The sequence below is a fragment of the Pelophylax lessonae genome (assembly GCF_965119305.1).
Source record: "Pelophylax lessonae genome assembly, chromosome: 11".
Lineage (NCBI taxonomy): Eukaryota > Metazoa > Chordata > Amphibia > Anura > Ranidae > Pelophylax > Pelophylax lessonae.
Window position 1 is genome coordinate 135,960,891 of NC_138778.1, and position 24,612 is coordinate 135,985,502.

The window sequence follows — 24,612 nt, forward strand, 5'->3', positions numbered from 1 at the left end:
CTTGTGCGGATTTAATTCCTGCAAAGGTTCAGGTGATGTCTGAAATAGCTTAGGTCCCTCTATCCCTGTCCAGGTAATTGATTTACCTAGGTCTGATTTTAATTCTGACCAGGGTGGTCCTTCCTCTGAATGAATTTCAGGAACCACAGGCCATGATTCACCGGCTGCTGTCACACAGACAGTTCTCTCTACCTATTTGCATACAGGTTCTGAGTTTGGTGGTATCCACCTTCAAGACAGTTCTGTTTGCACAGTCCTACATGCAGCTCCTTTAGCAGGAGGACACCAAAGTTCTTGACGAGGTCACAGGGTCCTCTGACAGCCGCCGCAGGTGTCCAAGGGCCACGGTAAGGCCAGTATCATCCTCAGCTCAGGCTTCTTCCGCTTCCTGCGAGGAATCAAGAGCAAGGATCTTGCAATCATCCTGGTGGCCGTAAATGTCTCTTGAGGGCTTCCTCCCAGAGAAGACCAGTTGTCCCAAGGGCTAATCTACCACCCTGCTTTATAGTCACTGGTTTTAATGGCTTAGCCATCTCCAGATAGATCAGACAGATGGTGACTAAGGCCTATTACATTAAAGGTCAGGTTCCCCCTTTCCCTGTCACAAGGCATTCTACTTGGGGCACTGAGTGCTTCTTGGGCCTTCCGTTATCAGGCATCAATATCGCAAGTTTGCAAGGCGGCCACTTGGTCGTCCGTGCATACCTTTACAAAATCCTATAAGGTAGATACTTTGGCATCTGGAGATGCTTCTTTTGGCCGCAAAGTTTTGCAGGCTGATTTTTAAGAGGGGCTGTTCCCTCTTGAGGGGCGTTTTTCTTTAAACTTTTATTTTTTTAGACGGGGCACCTGTGACCCGGTTAAGGCTCCTGTGTCCTGGTTAAGGGCACTTATGTTTAGGCTTAGGTTGTTTTCCCCACCCCCCATTTTCCTTTTGGCACTGCTTTTAGACGTCCCAGTAGTTATGATTTATGGAGCGCTGTGTCTGTCGATAAACGAAAGAGAAAATAGGATTTTTTTTACTTACCGTAAAATCCATTTCTCTGAGTTCATCAACGAACACAGCAGCCACCCCTCTATGGAGTTCTGATACTTCTAATACTGCTTGCTTCTAAACTGATTACCTAGAGCAGAGAGGGGGGTTATATACCAGCTGAGGATGGCCCATGGGCATAGCCAGGTGTTTTTTGTTCTGGCTAGTCCTACTCCTGAAGGAAGCAATATAACCCAGTAGTTATGATTTATGGAGCGCTGTGTCTGTCGATGAACTCAGAGAAATAGATTTTACGGTAAGAACAAAAATCTAATTTTTGTTTCTGTTGTAAAAATTTTGTAAATAATCTCTCTTCATAAATTTAGGCCAAACTGTATTTTGCTACATTTCTTTGGTAAAAATAATCCAAATCAGTGTTTAATATTAAGTTTGTAGGAAAGGTATAGAGTCTAATTTCTTGAGGCCTGGAAATGCCATTGAAAATATCCCCCCATTGACCCCTTTTTGGAAAGTAGACAGTTCAAGATATTTAGTAAGAGGCATGGCAAGTCTTTTTGAAGTTGTAATTTTTTGTCACACTTCTTAAGTGTAGAAAAAAAAAAAAAGTTTTACATCTGTCACTAGTGCAGTACAGCATCATCATATAACTGGTGTGGTGGTAATCAGGGACACCGACAGGAAGTGACCGGAGATTTGGAACGCACACCGACTTCAACATACAGAGTGGCATGACAATTACAGATTGGATAGACTTAGACCGCGGCTTTGTGGCTTGCTGTAGGGAGATGCTTCCATTTGGGGAACTGGCACCCTCTTGTGGTGGCCAGAGATGGAAACAATTTTAGATTTTTTTTTTCCATTAAAATTCATTTTTTATTATTTTTGATTCTCTCCCTGTCATGCCACACAGCCGAAGGCCCCTTTCACACAGGCTGTCTGATCAGGTCCACCTGTCAGTTTTTCAGGCGGACCTGATCGGACCCTCCGTTCTCCTCTATGGAGTGGCAAATGTCCACTGACAACTGCCGCCATCTGATCCTGTCGGCCAAAAACAGACGGATGGTGGTCCTACTTTTCATCCGTCCGACAGATCAAATCAGATGGCATCGGATTGAAATGGACAGGCAGTCCATTTCCATCCAACTGCCCCATAGAGGAGAGCGGGACTGTGTTCATGTTCGCTCTGCATAGCAGAGCGGACAAGACCTGTCATCCACCTGCTCAGCGGGGATTAGCGAAGAAATCCCTGCTGAGCAAGCAAAATCCGCTTAGCAGAGGTGCACATATGCAGAGATGTATAGTAACGAAGTAGAACTACTTAAGTACTGTACTTAAGTACCGAAATTCGGTATCTGTACTTTCCTAGAGTAGAATTTTTTTCTCCTACTTCTACTTTTACTTCACTACATTTTTTCGATGATTTCGATACTTCTACTCAAGTATTTTTTTTTTTGTGCTGCATAGTTACTCGTTACTTTTAAAAAAATTACCACTGCCAGAACAGTAGATGGCAGGTTACATAAAGCTCAAAAAAATGTGTATAATGTCATTTGTAAATCAGCGCATACGAAAATAAAGGCTGTGTATAATAAAAGCTGCTATACCAAATCTTTCCAATAAAAAGAAAATATGAAATAAACAAATAAATGGTGCTACAACGCTTAAAGTGCATCAAGAAACTACTAACAAACACAACTTGGCTGTGCGAATGAAGTGCCTGTGCAATCGATATAATATCATTGTTGCCCCCAGTGCCCTGCCCACACTCCACACAGTATCAAAAATAAAGTGACATGAATGTGCTAAAGCCTAAATGCAGTGAAAAGAATTATTCCCACAATGTAACAGTAAATTCAATTCATATAAAATATGACAATAAATCACAATAAAATAAGTTATGAAATAAGTTTGGTCAGGTGCGTGCAACAAGTTGAAGTGTGTAAACCTATCTATAACGAAAAGTCCATAAATGAATTCCAGTGTGCAAATCTAAAGTGTCACTTCACTTGTCAGATGCTTCCACCTCCTTCAGTGCTCGAGTGACCGACCAACACACTTAATGGTGGTGGCACTGGTGGATAGCGTCTGGGTGGCACTGACTGCACTGGTTCAAAAAGCCATATATATTTAATTATTTCAATTCTCAATCCCATTGGTCCTCTCCTCATAAGATATTAATAACTTAAGATTAGGTGATGAACTTCTTGGCGGCCCTGGCAGGATGACGGGGACACCCGCCACTTCTGGAGCCGAGCCGCTGTGATTCCCCAACATGTGACAAAGTGACAGCCAGGAGATCTAGTGGCTAGTAGTGCTCAACAATACCGCTTTTATATATAAAAATGAAATAAAATATACTGACTCACAATTTAGTAGTAGGTAGCATGTAGCAGTAGGCAGCACAACTCAATTCAATCAATCCCACAGCCTCGCTCGCGCCGCGGCCCGCGGAATCACTGTCATGATCATCAAGTTAAGACCGCACTGGAGGAGCCGTTTTCCCACTAGAGGTCTCCGCCTCTAAACGTGTTGTGTGTCACTCAGACTCCACCCCTTAGGGCCCTTACTGAGAGGAGTTGTGACACGGGCGGCGGGACGCGGGAGCATTTTCTTCGTTATCTCATCTTCTTCTCTATGAGGTGAGTGAGGTGGACCGTGGAGAGGGCCTAATCCTTGCCATGGCAAATGTGCCATTTGAGAATCAAATAATCAATATAAAATATTAATATATTATATACACATGGGTCATGGGTGGCTTTTTTGAACCAAGAAGAGTGAGACTGACGGCTATCATGATTATCCGACCATCCATGGTCCATGGACCATAAGTGTTGTGTTGTGGTGGTGCCTGTGCTTCCTGCGGCCTGCCTCTGCCTGTGCTTCCTGCGGCCTGCCTCTGCCTGTGCGGCTGTGCCTGCACTGCAGTGGCCACTGGCAGTGGCACTTGACTTGAGCAAAGCAAATGCAGACCTCTCAAGTCTCCCGCAAGTCGCGGGAGACTCCCGCTTTCCGCCCTGAGCTCACAGACACCTGCAAGCTCAGGGCAATATCCCGGCTGTGTGTGTGAGTCAGTCACAGTGAGTCAGTCACAGTGAGTCAGATGAGATGACTCATCGATGCAGGCAGAAGAGTGTGTCAGCTGTCAGCAAGCTGAGCCTGGCCTGCACAGAGAAATCATGTCGGAGCCGAAGTAGATCCGGCTCACAGGCGGAGTGATATGAGTCATGCACTCCGCCTGTGGGAGGAGCTGCAGAGAGCAAGCTGCGGCTTTGCTCTCTACTACAGCCACATCGTCTACTCCGGGACCAATCATCGTGACACCCCACTCTGTGACAGACACAGTGACCTAACCTGAGAGCAGCACCAGAGAGCCAGCACCTGAGACCAGTACCAGCACCAGTGACCAGGCCGGTACCAGCACCAGTGACCAGTACCAGCACCAGTGTCCAGCACCAGTGACCAGTACCAGTACCAGTGACCAGTACCAGCACCAGTGTCCAGTACCAGCACCAGTGTCCAGCACCAGTGACCAGTACCAGCACCAGTGACCAGTACCAGCACCAGTGACCAGGCCAGTACCAGGCCAGTACCAGTACCAGTGACCAGGCCAGTACCAGTGACCAGGCCAGTACCAGCACCAGTGACCAGGCCAGTACCAGCACCAGTGACCAGGCCAGCACTAGTACCAGCACCAGTGACCAGGCCAGTACGAGCACCAGTGACCAGTACCAGCACCAGTGGCCGGTACCAGCACCAGTGACCAGTACCAGCATCAGTGTCCAGCACCAGTGTCCAGCACCAGTGACCAGTACCCGCACCAGCACCAGTGAACAGTACCAGCATCAGTGACCAGCACCAGTGACCAGCACCAGTGACCAGCACCAGTGACCAGGTATACTGATTACATTTCATTTAATTATTCTCTGGTAGTGTTAAATTGGAAAGGGGGGGGGAGGGTGCGGCGCAGGCGTGCGTGGGGGGGGTGGGGGGCGGCGGTGGCGTGTGGGGGGGGCTCACCTCCCTGAAATGACTATGCCACCTCCCTGAAATGAGTTTTTGCAGGTTGGTATGTCTGCAAATGAGCACTACTAGTGTGAAGGACAGGTGGTGGAAGCATGTTCTGACAAGTTCTTATAATGAAAATAATATAGGCAGCGTTTTGAACCAATGCAGTGCCAGTGCTACTAAGGTGAGAGGCAGAGAGAGAGGCTATCCAGTCCACCACTTTACTTGAGCAGATCACAGAAGAAAGGCGGAAGCATCTGACAGCAAGTGACAAGCACTTCTTAGATTGCACACTGGAATTCAGTTATGGACTTTTCCTTATAAAGTTTACACACTTAAACTTTCACCTAACTTATTCACAATCACAACTTATTTTATTGTGGTATTGTCATATATATTTTATATGAATTAAATTTACATTGTGGGAATAATTTGCACTGCATTTAGCACAGACATGTCACTTTATTTTTGATACTGAGGGCGATGATTTTGAATACAAGAAGAATATATATAATTGCAGGCACTTTATTAGCATTTTTAGCACAGCCACTTTGTTAGTAGTTTTTGATGCATTTTTCACTTTAAGCGTTGTAGGTTTGATGAAGCTGGCCTGGCACATCATCATCAATTGAGCAAATCAAATCAAACCGCGATTAAGAAGACTGCGCATGCTCGTTCTGCCTTTTGATCAGCTGAAAAGATGGACGAACCAAAAACACCACCTTCCACCCCTGGCCCTTCAACTTCAAGTGATCTGCCTGGCTGTGAGAGTGAGGAAGCTCAGGAAGGAGACCACCCCTGGCTTTAAAAGGGGAAGGGAGGGACTTTAGCTGTTTTTTGTTTACAAAAAGTTACAGCCTAAGGAATTGTGATTGTCCTTTAGGTTAATCATTTGAATAAATCATTTGAAATAATAAAAAACAATATGATGTTCAAACTTTTGACTTCTTTCTTTAATAACTACATAACACAGTACTTGTACTTCTACTTTCAGTACTTGAGTAGAATTTTTTTTTCAAAACTACTGGTACTTTTTACTTTTAGTACTTAAGTAGCAAATTTTTTGAAAAAACTACTTGCAATACTTAAGTAAAAAAAATGTTGAATACTTTAGTACTTCTACTTAAGTAACTTTTTCTGCGAGCACTTCCACTTCTACTCAAGTCACTTTTTGATCGAGCACTTGTACTTTTACTCAAGTAGAAATTTTGAATACTTTATACAAGTCTGCACATATGAAAGGGACCTAGGGTGGCATGAGTTACTGGATCTCCTATCGCCTCCAACTTGCTGCCCTGCCCTTCCCTAGTGAGCCACTGCCCATCACCCCATCAAGCTAAGTACACACGGGCCGAATGTCGGGCAACATCAGCAGGTTCATTAAAAACTGGCCGCCATTCGGCCCGTGCGTATGGCAGTCGGTCCTAAAGAAACCGGCCATTTGGCATGTGCGAAAAAAAAACTGGCTCCTAACTTTTTTAGCTGGCTCCTAGATTTCAAGCAAATTTGTCAAGCCCTGACATACACTATCCCTGGATGGTTTAAAAGACCAAGATACATTGAGTATTACAGTTGATCCAACATGCCCGGTGGAGTGGATGATTACGCTTTATACAGTATTGGAGGAGCTCTGGTGAGTGAGTAGACTTGTCAGTGGAGGATACTCTCACAGAGATGTGGATCAGTATGCATGACACTGAAATGGAATTTGGAATCACAGAGGAGTGATCACAGATATATTTATTTTGAACAAAGTGGACTTTTTGTATACACTTTGAATTCACGCATGGGTTTATGAATTACAAATTAGCGCAGCTATCACTTAATAGTATTTGTTAATTTATATTTTGCGTTGCAGTAAAAATACTATAGCCGCAGCTGATAATTTATATTAGACAATAATTTATGGTACATAGCCATCTAGCTAAAAAAAGATAATTGAAAAGAATACTATACCCCTGTCTGCCCCTCATTTCTGCTTATGCCCCGTACACACGCAACGATTATCGGCTGACCGATCGGCCGACTTTTGTCCATTGTTGTTGTGTTGGTTGAAATGTGCTCTAGACTGCACACGAATTTTCTCGGCCAACAAAAATCTACTTCAGAAGTGATGTCATGTGCTGGTTTACTTTCCGTGTGTTTTTTCATCTCTGAGCATGCCCAGACTTGCTCATCAGATTTTTGTCTGCCGAAATCTGTACTGACTGACGGAAAATCGGCCGTTGTGTTGATGGCCAACAAACATTTTATAGCCTGCACACCAGATTTTTTTCGGCCGAAAAGTCGGAGTCGGTTGTCGAAAGCATCATACTAACAAGCTGAAAATCGACCGATCGGACGTTGGCGGAAAATTCACAGCCAATAATCGATGCATGTGTACGGGGCATTAGTTGCAAACAGGAATAAAAAAATTCAGGTGATCACAGCCCAGGAATGGTTCAACACTTGCAGCCAATCAGAAGAGGATAATTAGATGCAATCATCTAACGCTTTTACTGGCTCCCATGGAAATGCAGATACTAACGTTTTTCCCCAGCAGTAAGATGTGCTGAGAAGAATTGTCTCCGGGAGTGGAGTAAGGCAGTGACCCATATTATTATTATTTTTTTTATATTTGCTTTAAAGGATAAGTCCACCCTAAAACTAAAATCTCTGCATCTCTAGATCTCCACAATCTAATACTAACCTATCTAGCCCTGTAAAGAAGAAATCAGTATACTTACCTTTTTTTAAGCCGATCCTATCTCCAGCGGCGGAAGCTCTGCAGAGGACACAACCGACAACGGCTGTGAAATGAAGGGAGGAGATGTCACCCATAGAGTTACTATGGGGCTTCCGTTGTCGTCTGTGTCTTCTGCGCCCACCCCCACAGCGAAGCTGCAGCTGACAGCTCAGCGTGGGACCGGGTCGGATTGGCTTTATAGATATGTATACTGATTTCTTCTTTACAGGGCTAGATAGTATTATTTGATATTATTTGAATAGGAGTGTATGTTTAAGTCGTGGTATTTTGTGTAATATTTATGGTAACTTTTATGTGTAAGAAGCTTTATGTATTTTGATGTCCAGAGTTTTCTTTTATGCTTTTTATCAAAACTGCTCGTGGTGTGTCTGTTCATTTTAAATATTTACTAGATATTTCAGTGGCTGTCCAGTATACCTTAATTTAAAATATTGTTGTTCCCACATTTGATTCAGCTGTATTTGATGCTTTTTTTTTTTTTTTTTTTTTGCACTGTCTGTTTTTTTTCTGTGAAAAAAATTGGATCTTTGACTTACCGTTAAATCCATTTCTCTGATGTTCATTGACGGACACAGCCCATTATCTTCTTGACCATTGGGTTATACTGCCCCCTACAGGAGTAGGACACTAGATAGGAAAAAGCTTGAATATGCCTATGGTGCAGTCCCAGGGGGTATGCTCCCACTCTCAGCTATAGGCACTCAGTTTTGTTACGAGCAGGGTCAGAAGAAAGCCAACTCCACAGAGAGGTGGGTGCTGTGTCAGTCAATGAACATCAGAGAAATGGATTTTACAGTAAGTCAAAAATCCCATTTTCTCTTTCGTTCATTGACGGATACAGCTCCTTATCTTCTTGACCATTGGGACGTCCCAAAGCAGTGTCAAACATGAGAGGTGGCAACAGCAAGAAAAAATTCCCAAGGCTAAACCATGGCCAACCAAGTAACATGGAGCTCAACCATAAACAACTGGAGCTCATCTGAAAAAACAAAACACCCTCAAAGAGGACCAGGTCCTCTAAACAGTAGCCTGCAAAACCTTGCGGCCAAAAGAAGCATCCACAGATGCCAACACATCCACCTTATAAAACTTTGTGAAAGTGTGCACAGACGACCAGGTGGTCCGCCTTGCAAACCTGCAGCACTGACACCTGATGACGGAAGGCTCAGGAGGCACTAAGCGCCCGAGTAGAGTGCTCCTAAACAGAGAAAGAAGGAATGTGATCCCCTAATGGAATAGGCCTGAATCACCGTCTATCTGATTCATCTGGAAATGGTCGCAGCAGAAGCGGCCAACCCTTTCCGAGTTCCATCTGTGAGTACAAATAGTGAGTCTGACTTCCTAAAAGACTCCATAGCTGCCAGGTGCACCCTGATTGCCCGAACCACATCTAGGGAATGCAAGGCATTTTCCATAGGATGTTTAGGCCTAGGACATAGGAAAGGCAACACAATGTCTTCATTCAAATGGAAATCAGAGACAACCTTTGGAAGGAATGATGGACAGGGAAGAAGAACCACATTACCTCTGTGAACCACCAGGTAAGGTGAACAACAAGACAATGCGGCCAGCTCTGACACCCTGTGCGCAGCAGTAATAGCTACCAAAAAGGCCAGCTTCTGGGACAATGTAAGCAGGCGAACGTCTCAAATATTTTTAAAGGGAGGTTTCTGGAGAACTGACAACCAAATTGAGGTCCTACGGTGGCAACGAAGACCGCACTGGAGAAGCCAAGTGTCGAATTCTCTGGATAAAGGTACGCACCAAGGAAAGTGTGGCCAATGGACGTTGAAAGAAAACTGCCAAGGCCGAAACTTGGCCCCTAATGGTACCCCAAGGCCAAGCGCTGTTCAACCCCTTGTTGGAGGAAAAGGGGGAACCCCAAAAGATTCACACCATGCAATGTACTTCTTTCAAGTATGATAGTAGATCTTCCTAGAGGTAGATTTTCTAGCCTTTAACAGTGTAGGAATCACTGATTCAGACAAACCTCTATCCTTCAGTACCTGGCTTTCAACAGCCGAGCCGGTAAAGCTATCAACTTTAAAGCAGGATGGAAGATTGGCCCTTAGGACAGCAGACCTTCCGTGAGAGGAAGTCTCCAAGGAGCATCGGCAGCTAGCCATACTAGATTGACGTACCAAGACCGATGAGGTCAGTCTGGAGCCACTAGAATGCATCTGTAGCGACGGCCAGAAAATCCTGAGACTGTGCCACAAACCTCTGTACCTTCCTTGAAATCTGTACAGCAGATAGGGCTGGAAAGAATCGGTCTGCCCACATTAGAATGTCAGCTACTTCCCGAGCCGCCAAGACACTTCTTGTGCCCCCTTGGTGATTGACATGGACCAGAGCTGTGGCATTGTCCGATTGGATTCATACCGGACACCCCTGAAGACGAATTGTCCAATGATCCAGACAAAGTGTGATTGCTCTGAGTTCCAGTACATTAATCGTCAGTCTGGACAACCCCACTGTTTTGTTACAATTTTGTCAAAGTAAGCGGAAAAGGGGAATACCCTCGCCACTGTGGAGGGCCTGTGGGTGCCAAAAGAAACTGGCGCCTCCGACGCAGCATCAGCCGCATCCTCCATTTTTAAAGTTTCACGCACTGACACAATCAGTGCATCCACCAGCGCCTTTTTATGCGCTCTTCCTCTTTAGGAGCAGAGGAATCATTCTAACTATCTGAGCACTGGATGCATGGACGCAGACCCAGACGAGGTGACTCGTGCCCGCGGCGGCCAAAACAGATTCAGGATCTGATGAGACAGATGAGGCGGGGGGCGCTATATACTAAGCTCAGCCGGGAAACATAACAATGAGGGGAGGGCTGCCGACTGCGATCCCGCAAAGGGGACGCCGACCAAAGGCCCACGAATGGACCACCTACTGGAGCCCGCAAAAAAAAACAAGGGGGTCAACCTTCAAGCCCCTCCATAGCGGCCAGCATAATAGAAAATATTATGGTGCGCCTGCTGTGACGCAGACGCAGTACCCTGATGGTCCTGCAGTGCTAAAAAGGGGCAGGTGCCCTACACAATATTGGTGGCATGGCTGCAATAAAACAATAAACCACCCCCATAGAGCCACCCCTTCCAAGGGAGGCACCAAGCTGGCCTAAATGTTTGTGGAGGCCCAGCCGCAAGTGCACAGATCCCAGCCAGGCAGATGCCCAAAAGAAAGAGCGGGGGCTTCAGCTAACCTCACTGAGGACGTCCCCCAACGGTGGTGCCTGACTCGGCCGCATGGCCTAGTAGGCCGCGAGCCGCGGCCTAAATTTTTGTGGACATCCAGCTGCTAGCCCCAGTGGAGCTGACCACCCATGGGCAGCGGAGGGGAGGGCGGATGCCCAAACGAAGGGTAATGACTTCAGCCACCCACACTGGGGCCACCCCACATAGCTCCTGAATAGTAGGCCGCAAAGCCACGGCCTAAATTTTTGCCCGGATCCGGCCGTGTGAGGCGCGGACCCGCAGATGCTAAACCATCCGCTCCCCCAGCCCAACAACTGCAGCAGGGAGCCCAGAGGACATCCCTGCCCTAGTCACCAACCCCCAGGGTGGCAAGGAACTTGGCAAGCAGCAACTCCAACAAGCCCTCTTTAAGAGCCAGCTCATAAACTCACCCAGGCGGGGGGCTGGAAGACCCACAGTGACCACAACAAATTTAGAGGGGCTGGGAGGAAGGAGGGGAACCTGAGGGTCCCACCTACCCAGGGAGGGGCCCATGTCCACCCCAAAACCCTACAGGGGAAGAGGGGGACAGCTACTTGCCATACCAGGAACAGGGTGGGCACTGCTCCTGACAGACCACCGCTCCATTGGAATGGGGGGGCTGTCAGCCAAGCCTAGGTCGTATGCGCCCTCACGAGATGTTTAACTTGCAGGCCAGCCCCGTCCAGTGGGGCTATGTCGCGGCAACCTAGCGCGGAGCTGAGACCTGCTCCCCCACTCGCTGGCCAGACTGGGGAGACCCTCTGGATCTAGATTATCCAGTCTGTCCAGTCCAAAAAAACACATGTATCTTTCCCAAAAGGAATTTCGCTTACCATCAATTACATTATTTTGCATTGTGCTGTTAGCTTCATCAGTTCCTGCAACAATGTGCTGCATATTCAATATAAATAATTTCAATACAACTTCATAGGTTATTGAGTGTGGTTATTGAGTGATAGAGCCTTTCACAAAAAGGTAATCAACTGGATCAATTGATGGGTTCAGGCTATCTGGGTGTGCTGTGCCTTGAAGTCCATCACAGCTCTGCAGAGTGTTCACTGCTACATGCTGCTGAGATGAAGAATAAAAAATGCTCTCCTCTACTGGTACAGTACAGTAATTCCTAAGTCGAACTTCTAAGAGTTTAGGGGGGTCCGTCTGCACCATAACAGCTAATTACACTGTGTACACAGGGCAACGTTACTGAGCTGCAGTGAGGATAGTGTCCGGTATAGACACTCTGGTCTCAGTGTCGCCCTCTGCCAAGGGCATCTTACGCAGTAGCTTCACTTTGCCAGGATTACAGAATGCCCCTGGAAGCAAATGTACCAAAAAGGGCTCTTTTACATCTGATTAGGCAGAAAATGACCTACAGGTCGTTTGTAGCTACTCACTGTTTGGGGTTTTCGGTGATCTGCTTCAGCACTTGGCAGTAGATCTCATCTTTCAACACCGGTTTTTCTCTGCACAGCTGCAAGAAATACTTATTAATAGCATTGTCTAAATTTGTATCTACTCTAAAGAATCAATGAATCGCTACACTTACCACCAAGATCTCATAGATACATTTGACATCATCCTGCTCCCGGTACTGCTGGTCTCCCATGAACCTCATCAGAGCTAGGCAGAAAAGAATACACAAAATGAGGCTGAACGTCATGCAGGTGAAAAAGTGACCCACTTATGCATTCATTCATACATTTTGAGGCCCATTTGAGGTCCCAGAAATACATTGTAAGAAAATGAAGGTTTCTGTGTTAAACCAGGATACGAGGGTTAGGGGCTCCTTCACACTGGAACACAGAGCAGAGGTTTCTTACACATTTTTATGTGTTGTGTTGCAGCCTGGGAAGCAGCATTTTCATTGAGAGAAAAGCTTATTTTAGGACAATTCCAAACAAAAAAAATGACAATTCACAACATGCTTAGGGTACAGAACTATATAAGGGTAAAAAGTGTGACAGTTCTAGGTTCTGCCACTCTGTGATTACAGTATAGGGAAAAATGACACTAATATAGAGTGTGGCACTCCAGAAAGTCTGTACTGAGGGCAGGAAACTGGGTATTCGGCTTTCTATAGGTTTTGTTATACCAGATCCGGAGTCTGAAGGCATCAAGGTGACTTGGGTGGGATGAGGCCTTCAAACCTGTGTCCGGAGCTTATTGGAGACCTGCAGTTTGTATGAGCGTGCATACTCATTATTATAAGTGAGGCTTGGATAAAGCTCAGGGCTCCAGCCAAGAGGGAGGTGTGCTCCTCTTAGGAGACAGGGGTGATCTACTCAGGAGAAAGTACTCCATATTGGAGAGATTCCATGTCAATCAGGCTGAGAGAGTGGAGGCAGCTAAATGAGTCTGGGAGCCTGAGAGAGAATCTGGCAGCCAGAGAGAGCCAGGATAACTAGCCAAGTCAAGGGGACTGAGGGAATCTCTAAGATTTAGAGGGGTGAGAGAGCCTGGGGTGTCAGCAGAACTCTAATAAGTGGCCAAGACTGGGCCCATACAACAGGGAGCTGTAATTACAGGCTGACTAAACCAAAGAGCCAGAAAGCCCAGAGAACAAGGAGGGCTGGGTGAGACGATCTGAGGTACTGGAGACAAGAGAGAGACAGGGGGCTCAGCATTTTCTGTTTCCTGTTTTGCTGCACTGGAAAACTTGATGTAAAGGACTTTGCTTTTTTTTGTTTTAATAAAAGTGGGCTGGCAAGCCTTACAACCACAGTTCAGACTGGTGTGATCTCACTTAAAGCACATTTACTATTAAACCTCATATCAGAAAAGGTATGAGATTTCAGTTGGGCTTCAAATCATGTAGCCCTGGCTGGAAGCCCTTTAAGGCACTAGAGCTGCACAGTCCAGGCATTTTTGGCCATACCACTACCTGTTCCTCTGCCTCCTGCTGCCCAGTCGGACAGTGTAGCTTTGACGAGCAAGCAGGAAGGAACGAGGCAGGTAAATGGCATATTAAACGTCTGCACTTAGCTCCACCAACCAGTGTTAATAGAGAAGAGGAAGTGTCCTCAGTGCAGGAGAGGTTGCAGCCATTTTATTGGAGAGCAGGGGAGCTGAGCAAGAAAGGATTGGTTGCAGGTGAAGCCGGACTTTTAGCCCTAAACATTGGACCTAGGGAAAATGAAGAGGAGGACAAAGTGCGCAAGAGGAATTTAATCCTGGGAACTCTAGCTAGGAGGTGAGCAGAGAAAAGATCTGGGTGCCAGGACTGAAAGCCAAGAACAGTCTTCCAGGGTGCAGAACAGACAGTGCAGTGTGGTGAAGAGGAGAGCCAGGACTGGACACATCATATAGGCTGCAGAAGGCAGAGAGAACAGGGAAGTTGTGAGCTGTATGCACAGCAAGAAGAGAGCACAGTGTGTCACCAGTCAGGGAAGTGAACTGTGAAATCCAAAAAGTAAGGTGTCCAGACTTTTAAAATAAAATCCAGGGACATATTTGTTTTTGTTTGTTTTTTTAGCAAAATGGTAAACTTTTTTTATAAGCATATTTTCCTCAAATTATATATGCTTTGTATGTGGTATATGTTTATGGAATGATTGTATGATATATATGTTATTTGTCACATTTCGCCCATGACATAAAAAGAATTAAATGACTACCAAATGTTAAGAAGATAAGATAGAGAAAAAACTTTTCAATCCATATCTCATATACTGTATCTCCCTCTCTCTATATACTGTATCTCCCTCTCTCTATATACTGTATCTCCCTCTCTCTATATACTGTATCTCCCTCTCTCTATATACTGTATCTCCCTCTCTCTATATACTGTATCTCCCTCTCTCTATATACTGTATCTCCCTCTCTCTATATACTGTATCTCCCTCTCTCTATATACTGTATCTCCCTCTCTCTATATACTGTATCTCCCTCTCTCTATATACTGTATCTCCCTCTCTCTATATACTGTATCTCCCTCTCTCTATATACTGTATCTCCCTCTCTCTATATACTGTATCTCCCTCTCTCTATATACTGTATCTCCCTCTCTCTATATACTGTATCTCCCTCTCTCTATATACTGTATCTCCCTCTCTCTATATACTGTATCTCCCTCTCTCTATATACTGTATCTCCCTCTCTCTATATACTGTATCTCCCTCTCTCTATATACTGTATCTCCCTCTCTCTATATACTGTATCTCCCTCTCTCCCAGTCTTTTTGGTATAGATGCTTAAACGCAGTGGGGTGGATTTACTGAAGGCAAATAGACAGTTGCACTCTGCGAGTGCAGTTGCTCCAGAGCTTAGTAAATGAGGGAAAGTCTCCTGACTATATACATACACACTGATCAGTAATAACATTATGACCGCCCACCTAATATTGAGTATGGCTCCCTTTTGCTAAAACAGCCCTGACCTATTGAGGCATGGACACCAAAGTAACATCCACATGAATGGAAGGATCCAAGGTTGTCCCAGCAGAACATTGGCCAAAGCATCACACTGCCTCTGCCGGCTTGCCTTCTTATACTGCATTCTACCGCCCTCTCTACCCCAAGTAAGTGACGCATTCGCAACCGGCCAGCCACATGATTTAAAAGAAAACATGATTCATCAGATCAGACCACCTTCTTCCATTGCTTCATAGTCCAATTCTGATGTTCATGTGACCATTGTAGAAGCTTTTGGCTGTGGACATGGGTCACCATGGGCTTCACAGCCCCATACACAACAAACTGTGATGCCAATTTTTTTCTGCTTTCACCACATCAACCTCATGGACAACATGTTCACTTGCTGCCTCATATATCCCACTGTCAGTGGTCATAATGTTATGGCTAATCGGTATGTGTGTGTGTATATATATATATATATATATATATATATATATATATATATATACACACACATACACACACACACAAAACAAACTATATTGCCAAAGTATTGGGACGCCTGCCTTTAAACACACACATGAACTTTAATGGCATCCCAGTCTTAGTCTGTAGGATTCAATATTGGGTTTGCCCACCCTTTGCAGCTATAACAGCTTCAACTCTTCTGGGAAGGCTGTCCACAAGGTTTAGGAGTGTCTATGGGAAGGTTTGACCATTCTTCCAGAAGCGCATTTGTGAGGTCAGGCACTGCTGATGAATGAGAAAGCCTGGCTCGCAGTCCTAGCTCTAATTCATCCAAAGGTGTTCTATTGGGTTGAGGTCAGGACTCTGTGCAGGCCAATCAAGTGCCTCCACCCCAAACTCGCTCATCCATGTCTTTATAGACCTTGCATTGTGCACTGGTGGGCAGTCATGTTGGAAGAGGAAGGGGCCATCCCCAAACTGTTCCCACAAAGTTGGGAGCAGGAAATTGTCCAAAATGTCTTGGTATGCTGACGCCTTAAGAGTTTCCTTCACTGGAACTAAGAGGACAAGCCCAACCCCTGAAAAACAACCCCCACGCCATAATCCCCCCTCCACCAAATGATTTGGACCAGTGCAAAAAACAAGGCCCATAAAGACATGGATGAGTGAGTTTGGGGTGGAGGAACTTGACTGGCCTTGGCCATGTGCTTATAAAGGCAGTCATCCCAATACGTTTTACAATATAGTGTATATACACTGCCTGGCAAAAAAAATCACCATCAAAAAAAAAAAAAAAAAAAAAGGTCACACATGCTAATATTTCCTTCTTTTTGATTACGGCACACATTCACTGTGGCATTGTTTCGATAAGCTTCTGCAATGTCACAAGATTTATTTCCATCCAGTGTTGCATTCATTTTTCACAAAGATCTTGTATTGATGAAGGGATGGGTCGGAGCACTGCACAAAGCCTTCTCCAGCACATCCCAAAGATTCTCAATGGAGTTAAGTTCTGGGCTCTGTGGTGGCCTTGATGATGGGAGAGTCGGAGCACTGCGCAAAGCCTTCTCCAGCACATCCCAAAGATTCTCAATGGGGTTAAGTTCTGGACTCTGTGGTGGCCAATCCAAGTGTGAAAATGCTCTTTCACAATTTGAGCCCGATGAATCCCTGACATTGTCCTCTTGGAATATGTCCGTGCCATCAGGGAAGAAAAAATCCATTGATGGAATAACCTGGTCATTCAGTATATTCAGCGGACCTCATTCTTTGGGCACATCCAGTAACTATCTAATAGAATAGCATGCTTAGTTTAGTTAGTTGCTTAGTTAATTCCAGGTGGTGACTTTTTTTTTGGGCCAGGCAGTGTGTATATATATATATATATATATATATACATATATACTATGGTTTTCATATTCGTCCCTAGTAATGCTCTCCATTGCAGCCCTAAGATTGGGACAAGGAAAGTCAGAATACAGTGGCATTAATGCTACCAGCCTAAAACTTGTAATACACTAGTAGAGTTTTGAAAGAATGATTGTACAAACATTTGTATGAAAATTCCATCCAATCACTTGGTGAATGTAATTTAAATGCAGTTCAAAATTTTGCTTGCTTTTAAAGTGATTTGTGTAAATAACAAATATGTTATACCTACCTGCTCTGTGCAATAGTTTTGTACAGACTAGAGCAGCCCCAATCCTCTATTTTTTTGGGCCCCAAGCCGGTGGTCCTGGCTCCTTCCACCTGTCGAGTACCAATAGCAAGCCCCTTGCTATGGGGTACTCGAGCAGGCTTGCTCTGGAGCTGTGCTCTGTGTGTCTATTCGCACACGAGTGTGGCTTGGCCCTGCCCCTATTCTCTCCTCATTGGCCCACTGGCTGTAATTGACAGCAGCAGGAGCCAATGGGGGAGAGAGAGACCCAGGAGAGCCGCTGCTCTCATGCACATTGCTGGATCGAGATGGGGCTCAGGTAGGTATAAGGGGGAGCTTCACCCAGAGGGTTTTTTTTTTACCTTATTGCATAGAATACATTAGGGTAAAAATCCTTGAACCTTTAGAACTACTTTTAACATTAAAAAAATTAAAAGTCGGCAGCTACACATATTGTAGCTGCCGACTTTTGATTTAAGGACACTTACCTGTCCAGGGATCCAGCCATGTTGGCACCCCAAGCCGATTCTTCAGTCCACTTTGTGTGCAGGTGCCAACATCTTTACTAAAGGGAATCCGGCAGTGAAGCCTTCAGGCTTCACAATCAGTTTCCTACTAAGCATGCACAAGTTGCGCTGCAACTTCTGAATGATCCCACTGTCTTCTGGGACCTGTGCGCCCCCCAGAAGGCAGCAGGGGAAATGAGGAGGGGCCAGCAATAAATAGAGATCGCCGTGGCAATCTTACCCAAAAGTGGGAGTGGGCACCTGTCAAAACCAGGGTGCGAACAAGCGGAGCTTCCCCTTTTGGGTGGAACTCCAGTTTAACACAGAGAGCTGCTGCTTCCATTGTCCAGTTAACAGCCTGGGAATATTTCTGGACCAGGCTTTATTGCATACCAGCCAGTGGTGTATTTTGGTTTTATGCTGCCCTAGGCAAGACTAAAATTAGGCTCCCTCCCTCCTCCTCCTCCTCCTATGTAAAATTGCCCCACTCCTTTTTTAACAGATGTGACTCCCTCCAAAATTGAAGGACTACAAGTCTCAGCATGAACCCCTGAGATCTCACGAGAGGGGGGATGAGAGGGAGGGAGGGAGAGAGAGAGGGGGGATGAAAGAGAGAGGGGGTGAGAGAGGGGGGAATGAAAGAGAGAGAGAGGGGGGATGAGAGAGAGAGGAGAAGAGAGAGGGGGTTGAGAGAGTGGGGGGATGAAAGAGAGGGAGGGATGAGAGAGGGGGGTGCAAGAGAGAGGGGGGATGAGAGAGAGAAGGATGAGAGGGGGAGATGAGAGAGAGAGGGGGGATGAGAGAGAGAGAGGGGGGATGAGAGAGAGAGAGGGGGGATGAGAGATAGAGAGGGAGAGAGAGAGGTGGGGAGAGAGAGAGGGGGGTGACAGAGAGAGGGGTGAGAGAGGCGGCTCTAGCAACCAGTGGCCAATAGAGACTCACGTGGAGGGGGGGGGGGGTGGCTTTTATGCTGCCCCCCTGCAAAGTGCCGCCCTAGGCCTGGGCCTTGTTGGCCTATGCCAAAATACAGCACTGATACAAGCAGCAGAGTCTTCAGGGAGATCCAACACCTGGTGGTGCTGTCTGTGAGAGGGATCCTGAATCACAAGAAAGGCTGAGCAATTACAAATCTTTTGCAGGTAAACTAGTTTATATGTGTTTATTTTATCATGCAGCCCACCAACTAAAAGCCTTACAGGTATATTTTTACAAAACCATTCTCAAGGCATTATTAGCAGCTCCAAACCCGACAGATGATTACTTGAAACAGATTTTTCCGTAACTAAAATGAAAATACATACCCATGAAATTGTTTGTTGCCAGCTCATTCAGCTCTTTGTCATTGTATAATATTAAAGACTCCTGAATTGGTACCTGAAAAACATAGCCTCAAATTAGGTGGGTGACCTTGAGCAGTACAGATTGCAGAAATAAATGTGGTACAATAACCCTATTTAGAAAGATGGCTGCATGGTGATGTTGAGGAGAACGACATTGACATGTTTAGGAGCTTAAGGCTGTAATAAGTACCATGAGTGAGATCAAGGAAGAGTTACACAACATGATGGAGTTGATTGTATGAAGATTATGATGGTATGTGTAGTATGACTCACTTAGCAAATTGGTGCATTGGTAGCTAAGTGTTGAAGACTAAAGTATTGTGATGGGTTTAAAAATGTCCTACCTTTGTGTGCTGCACCAGCTCAATTGCTTTCTTCCCTTCAGCAGCCATTCCCTTCCACCCAAGCCTATGAGACAACAGCTAATGTGAATTTTACTTATTACAGGTTACACATTTTCAGAGTTAATCAACTTGAAAAAAGACACACGTCCATTTAGTTGAACCAATATAAAAAATATATATATAATAAATAGAAAACCTCTATATACAGAATCCTATACACCACAGTTGATCCAGAGGAAGGTAAAAACAAACATTAATATGATCAAATTTGCTCCATCAGAGCAACAAAAATTCTTTCATGATCCCCGAGAGGACAATCAGGTATTCCCTGGATCAATAATCTCTGGTGTTATTACCTATAAATATTAATGTTCAGTTATATTTTGTGCATTTAGGAATGCATCCAGCTCTTTTTTTTTTTTTTTTAACACAATTTAATAAACTGGCCAAGACCAGCTCTTGAGGGAATCTTTTCCACATGTTCACAGCTCTTGAAGAGCTGTGCAAAGCTCATCCCAAAGACATAAAGAGTGCCCCCTGTCCCTTGTAAGGACCATACAGTGAATAACTTCACACCAAGTTCACTATATGGGTCACTTATGTTAGGTATTTACAGTCAGGTCCATAAATATTGGGACATGGACACAATTCTAATATTTTTGTATCTATACGCCACCACAATGGATTTGAAATGAAACAAACAAGATGCACTTTAACTGCAGACTTTCAGCTTTAATTTGAGGGTATTTATATCCAAATCAGGTGAACGGTGTAGGAATTACAACAGTTTGTATATGTGCTTCCCACTTTTTAAGGGACCAAAAGTAATGGGACAATTGGCTGCTCAGCTGTTCCATGGCCAGGTGTGTGTTATTCCCTCATTATCCCATTCACAAGGAGCAGATAAAAGGTTCAGAGTTAATTTCAAGTGTGCTACAAGTGTGCTATTTGCATTTGGAATCTGTTGCTGTCAACTCTGAATATGAGATTCAAAGAGCTGTCACTATCAGTGAAGCAGGCCATCATTAGGCTGAAAAAAACAAAACAAACCCATCACAGAGAGCAAAAACATTAGGTGTGGCCAAATCAACTGTTTGGAACATCCTTAAAAAGAAAGAACGCACCGTGAGCTCAGCAACACCAAAAGACTCGGAAGACCAAGGAAAACAACTGTGGTGGATGACCGAAGAATTCTTTCCCTGGTGAAGAAAACACTCTTCACAACAGTTGGCCAGATCAAGAACACTCTCCAGGAGGTAGGTGTATGTGTGTCAAAGTCAACAATCAAGAGAAGACTTCACCAGAGTGAATTCAGAGGGTTCACCACAAGAAGTAAACCATTGGTGAGCCTCAAAAACAGGAAGGCCATATTAGAGTTTGCCAATCAACATCTAAAAAAGCCTTTACAGTTCTGGAACAACATCCTATGGACAGATGAGACCAAGATCAACTTGTACCAGAGTGATGGGAAGAGAAGAGTATGGAGAAGGAAAGGAAATGCTCATGATCCAAAGCCTTCCACCTCATCAGTGAAGCATGGTGGTGGTAGTGTCATGGCGTGGGCATGTATGGCTGCCAATGGAACTGGTTCTCTTGTATTTATTGATGATGTGACTGCTGACAAAAGCAGCAGGATGAATTCTGAAGTGTTTCGGGCAATATTATCTGCTCATATTCAGCCAAATGCTTCAGAACTCATTGGAAGGCGCTTCACAATGCAGATGGACAATGACCCGAAGCATACTGCAAAAGCAACCAAAGAGTTTAAGGGAAAGAAGTGGAATGTTATGCAATGGCCAAGTCAATCACCTGACCTGAATCCGATTGAGCATGCATTTCACTTGCTGAAGACAAAACTGAAGGAAAAATGCCCCAAGAACAAGCAGGAACTGAAGACAGTTGCAGTAGAGGCCTGGCAGAGCATCACCAGGGATGAAACCCAGCGTCTGGTGATGTCTATGCGTTCCAGACTTCAGGCTGTAATTGACTGCAAAGGATTTGCAACCAAGTATTAAAAAGTGAAAGTTAGATTTATATTTGTTAATCTGTCCCATTACTTTTGGTCCCTTAAAAAGTGGGAGGTACATATACAAACTGTTGTAATTCCTACACCTTTCACCTGATTTGGATGTAAATACCCTCAAATTAAAGCTGGAATTATGCAGTTAAAGCACATCTTGTTTGTTTCATTTCAAATCCATTGTGGTGGTGTATAGAGCCAAAAAGATTGGAATTGTGTAGATGTCCCAATATTTATGGACCTGACTGTATATAACGCCGACAATTTACACAGCACATTGTATTAAACATTCCCATTAGTCCCTGCTCTCACACATGCATACATTCCAGGAGCCAATTAACCTATCAGCATGATTTTGGAGTGTGGGCAGAAACTGTACCCAGAGAAAACCCACACAAGCACAGGGAGAACATAAAAAATCTCTATTCAGGTAGTGGTTGGAATGTGAAATGATGGCCATATTGCTGGCAAAGCAGGAGGGCTAAACATTAAGCTACTATGCTGGTGTGCTCTCAGAACATTTTGCCGGCAGCTATTTGCGATCAGCAGCTTTTCCTGCTGTGACAGCCACTCACGATGGTCACATGATCATAAACCCCGTCCCTCCTCCCGGCATCTGAAACCCCTTAAAGGGCTTGGAGGTGCTAGTGCAAAGAGGTTAAAGTAAATATGTGGCCAGACTATACATTTTAACGCACTGACATTTTTTTAGGAAGCAGTAAGTAAGCTTCAAAACAAGCAATTCATCCTCAGATTGCACAACAAAAGCACTGAGCTTGTTCTAGTCATTTTCTCTGCATCTCATCTTGTCCCCCCCCCCCCACCCCCCCACTCCTCTAGCAGTTACTTGCCAACCTTACAGTCTACTTCTCTTTTTGAGGATTTAGGAGGATGAATTGCTCCACAGTGTCTGCAGCTACACAGGTCAGAGTGGCCTTGTTTTAATTGCTGTTAAAGAGGAAGTAAACTTCACTCTGTAACTTTTACCTATAGGTAAGCCTATGATAGGGCTTACCTATAGGTACTGTAAATATCACTGTTTAGGAGATATTAGGATATAATTACTTTACATGCAGCCAGTGACATCACTGGCGCATGCACTCTGAAGGAACGGCCGCAACCGTGCCGTTCCTTCAGATCCCTGTGCCGTAAACGGCAGCTCCCACGCGCATGCGCGGGAGTGATGTCATCCAGGCCAAACAGACAGCTGTAGGACTCAAACCCGGAGGGAAGATGGGTGAACATGTTGGCCGTCTCAGCAGTGAGCGGGGGCACCGCTGAAAGGGCTTTATTCTAAGGTAGGTATTTCATAATGAGCTAGTATGCGATGCAAACTAGCTCATTATGCCTTTGTCTTACAGGTTCTTATTTTATTTATTTATTTTTTTTTATTTTTATATTTTTTTAGGAGGTTTACAACCTCTTTAAGAATACGTTAATAATTTTAGGGGAATAGCCTAGCCACAAGTTAAGACAATTGGGGGCACGCGGAAGAAATCACACTCAATAAAACCTCCCTGAGACCAGGGCCAATCTTTTACTCTTCTAAGGATAACAGTGAAGGAGCAGAAACTCGCCCGTGTTCTACCATTTTCATCAGGATGATTAGGATGGATCAGACAGGTACAAATTCTCATATAAGTTGTGTGAGGATGAGCAGATATCCCCCTGTACATTGTGTTCAGGGGAGATAGCTGCCTTTCTATGGCCAGTTGTAGTTTACACTCTACCCTGGGAAAAATGTTTAAAAGTGATATAGAGTTTGGATACATTACACTGATGGCATAATAGTATGTATTGCATTTGTATCATGGGCTATCAATCATGTTTTTGGATGTATAGATGAAATATGGTAATAACATCATCATAATCATTTAGATTTTTATAAGGTTTGAAAACTGAGCATTTGGGACTTTACTCACATGGTCTGTGCTTCCCGGAAATATTTCAGTGCGAACTCCACCATGGTGTAATGTGTTGCATCAATTGGTTGTGGTGAAGGACTGGGACTGGGGATTGACACCTCGCTCACTTTACCACTCTGACAAAACAGATCATCACATTACACATTTAGCTTTGTATAATTTCCACATTCCTAAAGTCTATTTAAAAGCAATTGATATTGCTTTAAAATGAGAAATTACTCAAACATTTTAAGCCTTTTAATACACTTATTCTGGTGACCAATGTTTCTTGAGATTGACTGTTCAATCTGATTATTTTATTCCAATGCCTTAATTATTATTTTAATGCATGGTAAATTTATCCATGTCAATCTAATCCACGTTAATGTTAAAAAAGTATTGGAAAAAATAAACAAAAAAAAATTGACCATGTCACAAAACAATCCACTAGATAACAATGGGAATATTTCCAAACATCTGTTATTTTTATCTTCAAACTGATCCTGCAAAATTTGTTGAAACCAATCAAAATGATGGTGAAAAATTATTGATAAATGCTGCAGTTGATTATGATATTGCAATTATTATATTATCAAAATAGCTAAAGACACTAAACAGCCAGATATATACTGTAGCACAAAATATGTGAACTATCTTACAAAAAGATTTGCTATTTTCCCCCATGATTAACCACTTGCCGACCGCCGCAAGTGCATATACTGCGGCAGTCAGCCCCTCACAGGCAAAGTGACGTATGGGTACGTCACTAGCCTGTGAGGCTCTGGGGACCCCCCCCGCACGTGTGCACGTCGGACCCGATGTCCGCCGGGCACTTGCGATCGTCCGTTAGAGTGGGAGAAAGGCAGGCGGCTGATGTAAACAAGCCACCTGTCATTCTCCCCTGTGTATGAACAGTGATCATACGGTTCTACTATGTAGGACCTTTGATCACTGTTCCTACACATCAAGCCACAGCCAATCACAGTTAGAATCACTCCCCTAGGGACACACACAACCCCTCCCTCTCCAAAAAAATTAACCCCTTCATTGCCAGTATC

The 24,612-nt window shown here is 44.5% G+C and overlaps 1 protein-coding gene across 2 annotated transcripts in view; it reads right to left on the reverse strand.

Annotated features, from left to right (window-relative positions):
* The window catches only part of MYO15B (myosin XVB), a 764,404-nt gene that overhangs the window by 598,773 nt on the left and 141,019 nt on the right, over positions 1–24,612 (reverse strand). For both annotated transcript variants that reach the window (XM_082273009.1, XM_082273008.1), the window contains exons 29-33: positions 23,573–23,691; positions 19,631–19,694; positions 19,248–19,320; positions 12,510–12,583; positions 12,358–12,434 (exon numbers count right to left, since the gene is read on the reverse strand). In XM_082273009.1, coding sequence (XP_082129135.1) covers positions 12,358–12,434; positions 12,510–12,583; positions 19,248–19,320; positions 19,631–19,694; positions 23,573–23,691 — 407 coding nt within the window. The remainder of the gene's footprint in view (positions 1–12,357; positions 12,435–12,509; positions 12,584–19,247; positions 19,321–19,630; positions 19,695–23,572; positions 23,692–24,612) is intronic.